The sequence below is a fragment of the Arachis duranensis genome, chromosome 10, assembly GCF_000817695.3.
Source record: "Arachis duranensis cultivar V14167 chromosome 10, aradu.V14167.gnm2.J7QH, whole genome shotgun sequence".
NCBI lineage: Eukaryota > Viridiplantae > Streptophyta > Magnoliopsida > Fabales > Fabaceae > Arachis > Arachis duranensis.
The window spans coordinates 8,012,305-8,025,494 of NC_029781.3; the positions used below are offsets into that span (position 1 = coordinate 8,012,305).

The 13,190-nt window shown below is 36.4% G+C and overlaps 5 protein-coding genes across 7 annotated transcripts; all 5 read left to right on the plus strand.

The window, feature by feature from the left end:
- Positions 1-212: 212 nt before the first annotated feature.
- On the plus strand, positions 213-2,805 carry LOC107468915 (protein trichome birefringence-like 11). Its single transcript, XM_016088295.3, has 4 exons — positions 213-816; positions 1,403-1,792; positions 1,876-2,034; positions 2,109-2,805. Exons 1-4 carry the CDS (start codon positions 425-427, stop codon positions 2,449-2,451), a joined length of 1,284 nt encoding a protein of 427 aa, XP_015943781.2. The 5' UTR covers positions 213-424; the 3' UTR covers positions 2,452-2,805.
- A 164-nt stretch (positions 2,806-2,969) lies between these two features.
- Positions 2,970-7,214, plus strand: LOC107468903 (3-dehydrosphinganine reductase TSC10A). 3 transcript variants are annotated; one of them, XM_052255263.1, is made up of 6 exons: positions 2,970-3,575; positions 3,794-3,941; positions 4,469-4,759; positions 5,333-6,196; positions 6,601-6,660; positions 7,062-7,214. In XM_052255263.1, the coding sequence occupies exons 1-4, from the start codon at positions 3,039-3,041 to the stop codon at positions 5,353-5,355; spliced, it is 999 nt and encodes a 332-aa protein (XP_052111223.1). In that variant the 5' UTR covers positions 2,970-3,038; the 3' UTR covers positions 5,356-6,196; positions 6,601-6,660; positions 7,062-7,214. The 3 variants fall into 3 exon arrangements, with proteins under 3 accessions (XP_052111223.1, XP_052111222.1, XP_052111224.1); XM_052255262.1 differs by having other exon boundaries at positions 6,584-6,660; positions 7,062-7,210; XM_052255264.1 differs by having other exon boundaries at positions 2,972-3,575; positions 5,336-6,196; positions 7,062-7,210.
- On the plus strand, positions 6,088-8,217 carry LOC107468897 (ATP-dependent (S)-NAD(P)H-hydrate dehydratase). The gene is made up of 7 exons (XM_021133854.1): positions 6,088-6,196; positions 6,601-6,660; positions 6,904-6,913; positions 7,062-7,213; positions 7,692-7,768; positions 7,881-7,990; positions 8,076-8,217. Exons 1-7 carry the CDS (start codon positions 6,088-6,090, stop codon positions 8,215-8,217), a joined length of 660 nt encoding a protein of 219 aa, XP_020989513.1.
- A 15-nt stretch (positions 8,218-8,232) lies between these two features.
- On the plus strand, positions 8,233-9,362 carry LOC110276638 (ATP-dependent (S)-NAD(P)H-hydrate dehydratase-like). The gene is made up of 4 exons (XM_021133546.2): positions 8,233-8,391; positions 8,645-8,710; positions 8,825-8,953; positions 9,040-9,362. Exons 1-4 carry the CDS (start codon positions 8,285-8,287, stop codon positions 9,065-9,067), a joined length of 330 nt encoding a protein of 109 aa, XP_020989205.1. The 5' UTR covers positions 8,233-8,284; the 3' UTR covers positions 9,068-9,362.
- A 1,260-nt stretch (positions 9,363-10,622) lies between these two features.
- LOC107468896 (receptor-like protein EIX2) lies at positions 10,623-11,882 on the plus strand. The gene has a single exon (XM_052255541.1). It carries the CDS (start codon positions 10,623-10,625, stop codon positions 11,880-11,882), a length of 1,260 nt encoding a protein of 419 aa, XP_052111501.1.
- Positions 11,883-13,190: the final 1,308 nt, after the last annotated feature.

Sequence of the window (13,190 nt, forward strand, 5' to 3'; positions counted from 1 at the left end):
AATTATCAGTTTTAATATGGCACTTTTAATTTTTTTAATTTTCGGCCCTCTTTATAAGTTTTTTGGATCCGCCACTGATTATATACCTATATTAAACAAATTTTTTAGTTTATGTGGCATTAAATCAAATATTAAACTCCAAATAAAAAATAAATATATATATGTTCCATCCATTCATCCCTTGCTTCTTCGGTTCTTCCATATATAAATGTTGTTATTTTTTCTCTTTGCCTTTCTATCAAAATCCAATATTTAAATTTACCAAAGTGACCCACGAAGCAAGGCTTACAAAACATGCTTCCCTTGAATTCAGGGCCATGAACATGAAAGAAGAAAAACCGAAGAGAAATTAAAGTCCCATACATGTTCCTTGCATGCCACTCTTTTTCCAACTTGTTCTTGTTCGAATTCTCCCCAAGAAACCATGCCGATTTCCGAAGCCTTTCGAAGAGTCAAACTTATGAGGCTGTTGGAACCTTCTGTTTCTGTTGGTCTTGCTGGATTCTTTCTACTCATCACGTGCTGCTTCTTCTTCTACTTTGACTACACACCATTCGGATTCTTGGCTCAATCACAAACCCTTGCTTTGCCTCCGGTTTCGGTTTCGGAACACAGAGATAACAGCGTTGATGAGTTTCTTGGAGAAAAGGAGTGTGATTTTTTTCAGGGTAAGTGGGTTTGGGATGAGAGTTACCCTTTGTATGACTCAAAAGATTGTAACTTCCTTGATGATGGCTTTCGTTGTTCTGAAAATGGTAGACATGATTCCTTTTACACAAAGTGGAGGTGGCAACCCAAACATTGCAACTTGCCAAGGTATGTTTTTCACTCTCTCACTCATTCTCTTATCAGATTAAAGAGGAGAAAAAGTCCCATTTTTGCATTAAATCAAGAACTATAACCAACAATGGTCATTGGTTTAATCATTTTTTGGCAGCGGAGAAAATAACGATGGAGGTTGGAGAGGATAAATTGATGAGAGTCTAATAATTATTTTTTGTGGAAAAAGTCATAAGCTATTATCGTGTTGACTTGTCAGCAAAAAATTAAGTTGCTGATATTAATTTTGAGAGCAAGAAATTTGAAAACAACATAATAATATTAAAAATCTCAATAGGGGTGTGTCTCTGAACATACCTTATTTAGCATCTTTTGAGAGGGACCCAAATGGTGGCGTATCCTTTGTATACTTGTGTCACATATACAATATTCTCTAAACATATCAGCTTTGTGAAAATGACATTATGAACCTTATTGGATGATGAGAACACTTTCAATTAATTTGAATTACTTAATGACACTATGAACCTTATTGGACTTTGAGAGATGATGTTATTTGAACCAAGAAATAATTCCATTAAACATATTGGTTTGCTACTGATGTTTTAAAAAAATATTACAGATTCAATGCAACAATGATGTTGGAAAAACTGAGAAACAAACGCCTAGTGTTTGCCGGGGACTCAATCGGAAGAAATCAATGGGAGTCATTCTTATGCATGCTGTCTTCTGTAGTCACTAACAAGAAATCAATCTATGAAGTAAATGGCAACCCAATCACAAAGCACAAGGGGTTCTTAGTTTTCAAATTCAGAGACTTTAACTGTACTGTAGAATACTACAGAGCTCCATTTCTTGTATTGCAAAGCCGGCCGCCGGCCGGCGCTGCTAGAAACATTAGGACAACCTTGAAGGTGGATAAAATGGATTGGAACTCTTTGAAGTGGAGAGATGCACATGTCTTGGTTCTTAACACAGGACACTGGTGGAATCATGAAAAAACCATAAGAGGGTAATTCATAATTCATTCCTATGTTACAATTGTATATGTGGTTGTGTTTTTTCACCAAAGAAGTAACTGTTTCATATTTGCTCAGGCTGTTATTTCCAACAAGGTATGGAAGTTAAGATGGAAATGAAGGTGGAAGATGCATATAGGAAGTCTATGGAGACAGTGTTGAATTGGATACAAGATAATGTAAATGTTAACAAGAGTCAAGTTTTCTTTCGTACATATGCACCCGTGCACTTCAGGTTTGTAATTTGTTGCAACAATTGTTATGATTTATTCAAGTTTTGCATATATTTATCCAGTAATGTATGAACAGAAGTGGAGATTGGAGAAGCGGTGGAAGTTGTCATTTGGAAACACTGCCAGAGCTTAACATGTCATTAGTGCCTAATGATAACTGGTCACAATTCAAAATAGGCAATTCATTGCTATCATCACACAAAAATAGCACTCAACTTGTCAAGTTGAAAATATTGAATATAACAGAGATGACAGCTCAGAGAAAAGATGGGCACTCATCAATCTACTATCTTGGTCCGAATGGCGGCACGGCGGCACTCCATCGGCAAGATTGCAGCCACTGGTGTCTGCCTGGTGTACCTGATACATGGAATGAGCTGCTTTATGCAATGTTCATGAAACATGAAGGCTTCTCATAGCAAGGAACTTCAAAGAGTCGTGGAATTCTTTTTTATTTGTCTTGGGCAGCAAGGACTCACAAATTGTTCTCAACAGTCTCAAAAAGACGCTAACACGTTACACAGTACAAGACTTGAATTTTGGAGTACATATATACAATCATAGATAAAAGCCTTTGATTGTGCAGATATTTTGATTAGTGTTGTTATGAACATATTTCTTCTTTTATGTTATTACCGGGAATATAGTTTTGAGGCAAAACTCACACAATCAAACCTTCTCACATTAAAGAGGGTACAATATTGCTAGAGTATAACATAGGCAGTGCAATTAGGTATTCTTTTAACATGGTCTTTTATTTAACTTTTAGAAGAGAAAAAATAAAAAGTAAATAACTCTCTTGATGTTTTGATTTCTCTGACAAATTATTTTTGTCAGTATTTCTTTATCATAAATTATTTTTGTCTTTTAATTCATTTATATTAAAATATATTTTAATAATTTTGTTTTCTAAAATTATAACATATGTAAATATATTAAGACAAAAAGAAAAATGTTAGTTGGTTCATAGCTCGTAACGACTTTCCAATCGAAGGAAGTTTCAGCAATGGCGGATGCGTACTTCTCTCTCTTCACCCTCATCGTTCTCATCCCCTTAGCCCTCATCGCCTTCGTCTACTTCCTCGTGCGCCCTCGCCCCGTCAAGATCCCGATCAAGAATCGCCACGTCTTCATCACCGGTGGATCCAGCGGCATCGGCCTCGCCCTCGCTCACCACGCCGCCGCCCAGGGCGCCCGCGTCTCCATCCTCGCCCGCTCCCGCAACAAGCTCGAGGAAGCGCGCAATGCCGTCCGCCTCGCCACCGGCATCGACGTCTCCGTCTTCGCCGCTGACGTCAGGGACTACGACGCCGTGAAGCGCGCGGTGGACGAGGCTGGGCCGATCGACGTGCTGCTGCTTAACCACGGCGTGTTCGTGGCGCTCGAGCTGGAGAAGCAGGAATTGAGTGAGGTCAAGTTCACGCTGGACGTTAACCTCATGGGAAGCTTCAACCTCATCAAGGCGGCGTTGCCGGCCATGAGGACCAGGAAGGACCCGCAGCAACCGGTTTCCATCGCTCTTGTCTCTTCGCAGGCCGGTCAGGTATAAATCTTCTACACTCTGAAGTTTTGCATGAGACTCTGCTGTTGATTGAAAGAAAGCTCAAATTCAGTGGAAATTTTGAATCTAACAGTCTTTTAGGGTTTTGGATTTAAAATTGGTTTGGATATGCTGGATATTTTGAGTGTAAGAGGAATGAACATCTGGTTTAGTAGATTACTGTTGACTGATGTGGAATTTATGTTTACATATACTTTTAGGTGGGAATTTATGGTTATGCAGCTTATTCTGCCAGTAAATTTGGCCTCCGTGGTTTAGCAGAAGCATTGCAACAAGAAGTTATAGCAGATAACATTCATGTCTCTCTGATCTTCCCTCCGGACACGGATACTCCCGGATTCGCCGAAGGTAATGAAGTGTGTGCTTTAGCTTATTTCTTTATGCATATTAGTTTTGGTGATATACATCTAGCTTCAAATTTTGTGTTGATGAGAGAAGTAGTATTCCTTGTTGAAGCATTTTCCATGAATTTGAACTGGCTACTTTAAGCTCGTAATATATGTGAAAAGAGGAAAAAGCTACAGATTGGAGTGCTTAATTCTATAGTGTATAACCTACACTGAAGTTATGTTTTGCTACCAAGAATTGGTGCATTGATTACCAGATTTCTTTTACTTGTAACTCAATATACTGTTGACTTAATCATTTCCAGCTTCCTCATTAAGTCATTATTGTATTATCTTTTTAGTATATGATCTCATGCATTTGAACTTATTGTCAAATGTTATAACGTTGATCCTGATTGGAAAATTATAGACAGTCAATAGCTCAAGATAATTAGATTTATAAAATGAGATCCGTTGATATAATCTCCTGGGAAGTTTACTTATTCCTATAACATAGTGGTAGTACAAACTGAAATGTTACTTTTACAGAAAACAAGAGAAAACCAGAGCTCACCAAAATCATTGCATCCTCTTCTGGTGCAATGAAACCTGAGGAGGTTGCTCAGAAAACTTTTGATGGCATAAAATCTGGGAGCTTCATCATTCCTTGCAATTTGGAGGGAATTGCACTGTCATTAGCAACTGCAGGTTTATCCCCTCAAAGGTCATTCTTAATGGCCACAGTTGAGGTTCTTGCGGCTGGAATACTGCGTATTGCAGGACTATGTTTCCAGTGGACTTGGTACACAAGTATAGAGAAGTGGCACAACCAAAGAAAAGGTAAGTGCTTGGCAGGAATGGGAGAACATTTCTTACCATTTTCTAGTTTAATAAATAAAGTCCTGGTTGAGATAAATCACAGAAGACCAATAAAGGTTTACTTATTCATCACTATTGTCCCTATTGTTTACCTAGCTTTTAGTCTTTTAGATCACCTTCTTTTCTTTTCTTTTCTTTATTTATTATTTACTTTTTCGCCTGATTGGCTCTCATTTATGACCAAAATTTTTCACATCTATCAATTTAGTGCTGTCGAGGCAAATGGTGTGGTTGTGGCAACCACTAATGGTTGCTTACAGTTAGTTGGTCATGACGGAGAACCAAATTACAAATGTTTAATAAATCTAAGGACCAAATAAAACTTTCAGGCAACAGGAAATAAAAGTCAAAATCGAGTAAAAATATGGGGATCTGACGAACAAAATCATTAAACCATTAATAAACTTGAATAGTCGTTTACTTAAGCTTTACATTAATGTTAACAAGGTGATCATTTTATGCTAGCACAGTCTTTGAAATTAGCTAGAGTGAATTGGATGTAGCTTTTGTGGAACTGATGATTTCTACTTCTAGCAGGTTCACCTCAAAGGAGCTGAAACACTTTGAGCTCGGTCCTTGTTTTAGGAGACTTGTAGCGGATATTGCAACGTAGTTTTCTTCAAATCTGCTCTACACTGATATATGGGGAATTTTGATTGATTGTCAACTATGTGATCTCGATCAAAGACATACATTCCAAATTTGTAGTTTCTGACATAGAATCCTTAATATATTTGATAGAGAAAGTGAAAAACGAAAATAAAGTTACATCTAGTTTTTCAGGTCTGTCTGTCAGTTTTGTTTTATTAAGCAAATGAAATGTTTTGCAATTCTGAATCATTCATTTTCCACGGTCCTACTTTCAACTTTACCAACTTCACCTTTTCTTTTTTAGTAAGAGGTGTACGCACTACGCTTCCATCCTTAATTAGTTATTTTAAGAGACTAATGGCAACCATAAAGATCGATTCATGCAATTGTTTGAGGTTAGCTAACCAAGAATATCAAAGTTTCTACATAACTCATAAAGCACTAATCATACTCCTAATCCTAATTAATGAACATAATATGCGACAGGCTGAATTTCATTTCAAATTCAAATATACTGGTCAAGTAAGGAGCACAAACAATGTCTCATCCAAACTCCAAACACATACATATAGCACAATGATTATCACCACAAACCCTAAACCCTCAATTGGAAAAAAAAAAACCTTTTAAACAAATGGCTTCCCTATCAAAGTAGTTTGATTTCCAAAATCCAATTGGGGCAACGAGAGGCGCATTCTATGAACTTCGTTCTGGGAACGAGAAGGATTCCTGAGAAGGCGAAGAGGGTGGTTATTCTGGTTCAGAATCAGATTGGAGAAGCACGTTTTGGTGCTGAGCTTTTTGGAGGTAAGGCTTGAAATCAATCTGTATGCTGAGGTATCCAAATGCCAACGCTCCCAACACCACTATCCCTGACCTAATCGCGTTCATCTTCATATTTGCCCTTGGTGGAGCCATGCCTCTTCAACTTGAAAAAGCTCGAATCTTCCACAGAGAGAAGGATTGAAAAAGAAAACAACTTTGGCGAATGGAACGAAAAATAAATGTTGCAAAACGACACGTCATTTTATTAAGCGCTACCGAATTGGGAACACGTGCACTCATCCAATAACGACAACCAGCTAAATTTAAAATATAAAAAAGAAAGAAAGAAAATTTTCTCAATTTTCAGTGTTATTAATTACTGAATTTTAAGCTGGATCATCTAAAGCTCGCTGCTGATTTCTGAACCAGTGGCTTTGAATTTGTAGATGTCTTGAAGCTTTCTGTGTTCCTCAAACCACCGCCCTCCTCCGCATTTGACTATTCAGGTTGGTGCGTTGTGCTTTATTTTGCTCTCTCCACTGTTTTCTCCATACCTTCTCTTTCAATTGATTCATTTAAAATAAAAAGTAAAAAAAAAACTCCTTTATTCACTGATGATTGTGTTAATGTGTTGCGTCAACGGAAAAGTTTGGACCTTTGAGTCTTATCTGCATTTATATTACGGAATTTGGAGCTGAGTTGTATCAGAATTTCTAATGGATTGATTGAAATTGGTGGGTTTTTTTTAGGCATTTGCAGGTAAGAAGCTTTGGAGGTTTTGAATAATATTGTTGGTGGGTTGTGAATAGGGGATGGTGTTGATGAAACATGTGATGAGTTCCCAACAGTTATCCTTGTTGAGCTATGCAAACACTTGCATGCTTATGGCTTCTTCATCTGTTTACAGAAGGCAACAGTTCTTGATAAGGTCTCTGGGAGGTGGCATTGACCATTCTAGAAATATGCAGCAAGACTTAAGATCTGTTGAGGTTGATGCTGAGAGTGTTATTAGATCAATTACTCCTGCCCTTGATCCTACTAGACATAAAGGCCAGGCAGGTACACATTTCTTGTCATTCCATATGATAATAATCATAAGAATAATAATATTAGTATGCCTTCTTTGAATTAGAGGTTTCAGGGTTCTAACCTGGAAATGGAAAAAACCCTCACTGGAAAACTTCAAACCCACTCAAGTCGGATCAATTAGTTGGATTTCTAGTAATAGGTCTTGAATGTCAGTGATTCGATTGGGACTTGTTATTCATATGCACGTATATATGTTCTTTCTTTTAATTTCTTACCTTTTACTTTTCTAGACAAACCGTAACAAAATAATTCTTAGCTATTGCAAATATGCCTTAAACTTTTACTATCTTGAGATGAGTTATGTCAATCTAAGAAAATTCAGAAAGAATTATGTTGTCACATGTCATTTATGACTAGAGGACTAATCCTGTGATATTTATATTTATGTTTGTGGCTGGACAAATAAATAAGAAAGATCTGATTTTTCTTTTCTTATGGTTTAAATCAGGAAAAATAGCTGTTATTGGAGGGTGCCGTGAATACACAGGTGCTCCATATTTTGCTGCTATTTCGACTTTAAAAATTGTTGGTACCTGCACTTGTGCTTACGTTAGCCTTCTATTGCTCATTTAATTTTCAACCTAGTTTTGTTAGTTATATTACTTATGCTATGCCAACCATTTTCCTGCCCACGCAGGGTGCGAATCTGTCCCATGTCTTTTGTACAAAAGATGCTGCTCCTATCATCAAAAGCTACAGTCCAGAGTTGATTGTGCACCCTGTATTGGAAGAATCATACAGTGTCAGGTACAGCTTCTATGTAACCTTCATCTTACTCCATGCACATTTCTGAACTATGTGGATGTTGTTTGTAACCAGAGACTGATTTCAGGGAGGAGGACAAGAAAACCATATCTCGCAAGGTTCTTGCCGAAGTTGACAAATGGATGGAAAGATTTGATTGTCTTGTCATTGGTCTAGGCCCGGGAAGAGATCCATACTACTGTTTTATTGTTCATCCTTCTTTTACTTGAACAACATTTTCTTGTACCAATCAAGAATGTGATGTTCTTCTGGTACTCCATACTACTATTTTCATAGATGTTTGTAACTCTTTTGATTATGGTTATTATGCATGCAGTCAAATCGGTGAGCATATATGGTTCTCCTAGACGATGCGGCGGCCAAGGTGATATCCTTTCTGGAAGGTATGTAATTCTTTGCTCATGGTGTTTGTTAAATTCCTCTCATGAAAGAATGTGTTGTATCTTTAGATGGCTCTTGCATTTATAGATATCATTATATCAGTTTTATTTCCAGGTAATTAATTATTGCTATTTAAAATTGAAGAAACATTAAAATGATTGATAGGATAAGTCTTATCAAACATACCAAACAGGCCTTAAGATCAAAATTCAAGATTTTTGAAGTAAAAATACACCTTTTTTTTCATTGTTGCAGTGTCGCTGTCTTTTTGTCGTGGGCACGCCAACATATCATAGCTGCTGATCCAAATTCAAATCTCAGGTTATATAACATTATTTTACCTACGAATCTACAATGAATCATGTTTTCGTTTTTGGTTAGGCGCAGTGGCCAACCCTATTAACCTAAGCCTTTTTTTTTAAATTCCTTTTTCAGTTGTAAAAATCCAGCTGTTCTGGGATGCGTTGCTGGGTCTGCAATGATGAGGAAGGCTGCTTCACTTGCATTCTGCCATAAGAAAAGATCAACAGTCACTGGTGACATTATTGAGTGCCTTGGAGAAAGGTAGAGAATCTTCTACAAAGAAACATTTATCTATTTTCAGTTTTTCAATGATCTTAATTCTTAAGCTCTTGCATTCTTTCATGCAGTTTGGAAGATATTTGCCCTGCCACTTAATGCTGTTTTGTGAAGACATGTGAAATTACTGTCTTAGCCTTGCCCAAAAAGTAAGGCCTTGTTTGAACTAGCCATGAAACGATATTACTCTTTCTCTTTGTTACTGTTTTTTTTGGTGTTTCCTTACATCAATGTATCTAGATATGAATTACCCGATCAATTATGACATAGTTTGGCACATATTCATACAAGGATCCATAGAAAATGGTTTGATCAGAGTAGAGGAAACTTAGGTATATCTACCGGTGTCTATCGCAGAAGTTGATTGCTAATGAAACTCCTCTACTTATTTATATATTTTGGTGCTTACTATACTTATGACATGGTAAAATAATGGTGTCAATTGGTAGAAAATCAAACAAAATGTATTCAGTTAGAATTGGATTATTAAAAACTGAAAAGAGATGTCAGATGATGCAAGAGTAAGAATTTAATTATTGGTATAAATTATTAGTATAGTTGGATTAATATTTTCTAATAGTGTATTGTTAAATATCTTCTGGAAAAAGTCAGAGAGAATCTATTTGTCTACTTAAATGAAAGTAAAATTGTTAAAATACATTGTCAATGTTAACCTTTTTTTAATCATGTATCAATTTCTGGAGTCATGCAATTTGATGTTGGTCTTTAGAGGGAAGGTTCGTAGTATTTAGTGTGACATCATGAGATAATTTTACATTTAAGTCACTTTAAGTGTTACAATAGACAGTGATGGATTGCTTATCTCCTATGAACCACAAGTAGCTAGGCATCTGTTGTTGGTCTTTAGAGGGAAGGTTCGTAGTATTTAGCAGTGACATCATAAGATAATTTTACATTCAAGTCACTTTTAGTGTTACAACAATAGAAATTGATGAGTTGCTTATCTCCTATGGACCACAACTGGTTATGCCATTTTCAAGTTTCAACGCTAAATTTTTACTCCATGATGATGGTTGAATTTTAAACATGTTTAGTTTTAGTTTCTTATTTAACCATGAGTCAAGTCGATCATTTCGTTTTTAACTTAATCAACAGAATATGTATGTGTGCAATAATTAATTGCAATTGTTGCAGCTCAATAGTTAACTGATATTTTATTAAAGGCTCGAGACTCAGTTGGTCCTTCAATAGACTAAATTGAGCCATTAAGTCACCTAAAAAACCAAATTGAGTTCGATACTTTTTGATACCCTTAGTGTGACGTAGACTAACTGTTCAAATGCTATACTAGTAGTTAATTACACACACACAAAGTATTAGATGTCCAAATTACTAAAATAGTTATAAAGCAAAAATTTAGAGACTAAATTAAACCTTATCTCAAAAATATTAGATGTATATATTATGTGCAAAATATGGTGTTGACTTACAGGTTATTCACTATTAGAAACAAACAATGTAGACTCCACTCGAATTATAAATATAAACTTTGAATTCAGGGAACAACATGTAAACTACTTCCCTTGAAGCCATTGAGCCACTACCCCTAGTTAGACCCTTTATCAATTCCATGGATTCCTTTCCTTCCAATTTCAAGCAAGCAAGCATTCTGGCTTGGTCATTATGTGCAATCATGTTCACCACATGCATACACGGTTCTGATTCCAAGATCCACTGCAATGAGAAAGACAAGCAAATCCTTTTGAACTTCAAAAATGGAGCCATAGATCTATCAGGCCTCCTCTCTACATGGTCCTCTCAACAAGATTGCTGCCATTGGTATGGAGTTGTGTGTCACAACTTCACCAGTAGAGTCACACAACTCAATCTCCCTTGTTCATTTATAAATGGCTATGGTTATAATAACTTCATTGATAAATCACACTGTCTCTCAGGTGACATCCCCATATCTTTGTTGCAAATGGAATTTTTAGAACACTTGGATTTGAGTAACCATGATTTCTTAGCTATGACATATAATTCCATGAATAGTCCAAGTTGTCATAACCTTTCATTAGGTAATCTTCCTTATCCGTGTGAAAAATCTTCAAGTCTTCATTACCTTGATCTATCAGGTAATTTAAACCTTCTAATTCACAATTTGAAATGGCATTCTAGTGCTTCCTCATTGAAATATATTGACCTTAGTGGTATTGATCTTCGCACGGAAACTAATTGGGTCCAGTTAATGGCCATGCTTCCATCATTGTCAGAGTTGTACTTGGTTGATTGTCATCTTGATAACATGAGTCCTTCTCTTCATTTTGCTAATTTTACTGCACTTGAAGTTCTTGATCTTTCCGTGAATGCAATTCACTCAGAGGTGCCTAATTGGTTATTCAATCTTACTTGTGATATCTCTTATATTTACCTAGACAATAATCTTTTGAGAGGTGAATTACCTAAGGCAATGCCAAATTTTCAAGTCTTGAAATACTTGATTTTGTCTAACAATGATTTAAATGGACCAATTCCAGATTGCTTAGGTAAACTTGAGCATCTCACATACCTTGATTTATCTTCAAACTTATTTTCTGGACCTCTTCCTATAAATTTGGGAAACCTGTCATCTTTAGTTGCCTTAAAGGCCAGGTCTAACTACTTTACAGGAGTTGTGTCTGAAAAACATTTCACAAATCTATCAAATTTAAAGTTCTTGTTTGTGGAATCACCAGACATCATCTTTGATTTTGACTTACATTGGATACCTCCTTTCCAACTTGATGGTGTATTTTTGGGTCCTGTTGGCCCTAAACCTCCTCAATGGTTGTGTACACAGACATCTCTCAAGTCCCTTGGTTTTGCGAACTCAAAATTTTCATTTGAGACTGGAGACAAGTTTGGAGTTTTGTATCCAAAATTGAACTTCTCCAATTGGTGGGCAACTCAATAGATGGGGACTTGTCAAATGTGTTGCTTAATTCTTCTTTCATACAACTATCATCAAATAATTTGAAAGGTGGTCTCCCTAGATTATCATCAAGTGTACGCGTTTTCATGGTAGACAACAACTCTCTATCAGGATCCATGGTTCCCCTTTTGTGCCGTAACATGGACAGAAGAAGCAATTTGGAGTACTTGGACATGTCCAACAACAAATTATCTGGAGGGCTTACAGATTGCTGGACGAATTGGAAATCGTTGCTTCATATCAGTATAGGAAACAATGATCTGAGTGGCAAGATTCCCCCGTCAATGGGATTGTTGAAAAATCTTACATCACTCCATTTTCATGAGAATAATTTCTCTGGAGGCATACCTCTCTCACTACAAAATTGTCACTCCTTGTTGATCCTGAATGTTCGCGAAAATCGCTTCTCAGGAAGTATACCAAACTGGCTTCCACACAAAGCAAGGGCTCTCCAACTAAGGTCCAATCAATTCACTGGTACCATTCCATCACAGATATGCCAAATGCATTCTCTCACTATCTTGAATTTTGCAGATAACAGAATCTCAGGACACATACCAAGCTGCATAAACAATATCACAGCTATGGTTGTCCATGTTCGTTCAGTCATTGCAATTGGCTACATCTTTTATATTGATGGTATGTGTTATATCATACCAGAAAATCTTATGCTGCTTATGAAGGGTAAATGATTAGAATATGAAGACTGGAATTTGATTCGCATTGTTGACCTTTCAAGTAATGATCTGCTTGGAACAATGCCTGCACAAATGTTTAGCCTCACTGAATTGCACTCCTTGAACTTGTCCCACAATCAGTTAGTGGGGAAGATACCAAAGGAAATTGGCAACATGAGAGAACTTGAGTCCTTGATTTATCAAGGAATCAACTTTCAGGTGAAATTCCTGAGAGCGTGTCAAACTTGTCTTTTCTTAGTTACTTGAACCTGTCATTCAACAACTTAACAGGAAAAATCTCATCAGGGACACAACTTTAAGGTTTTGGTGCACTCAGCTACATTAGAAATCTTGATCTTTGTGGACCTCCACTTACAAAAAGTTACTCACATGATGGTATATTTGGAGGCACAGAGCCTTTGGATGCTGCTGTTGCTGATGATGATGATAAGTCTCAGTTTTGGTCATCTTTCTATAAAAAATAATAGTGTGTGATATAATAAGAAGATATATTAAAAGTATAAATTAATAATTTATAAAAGTAATAAAATTAGAGATAATTTAATAAATTGAAAATAAAATTTAAAAATAAAATATTTTTTATCTTTTAGAA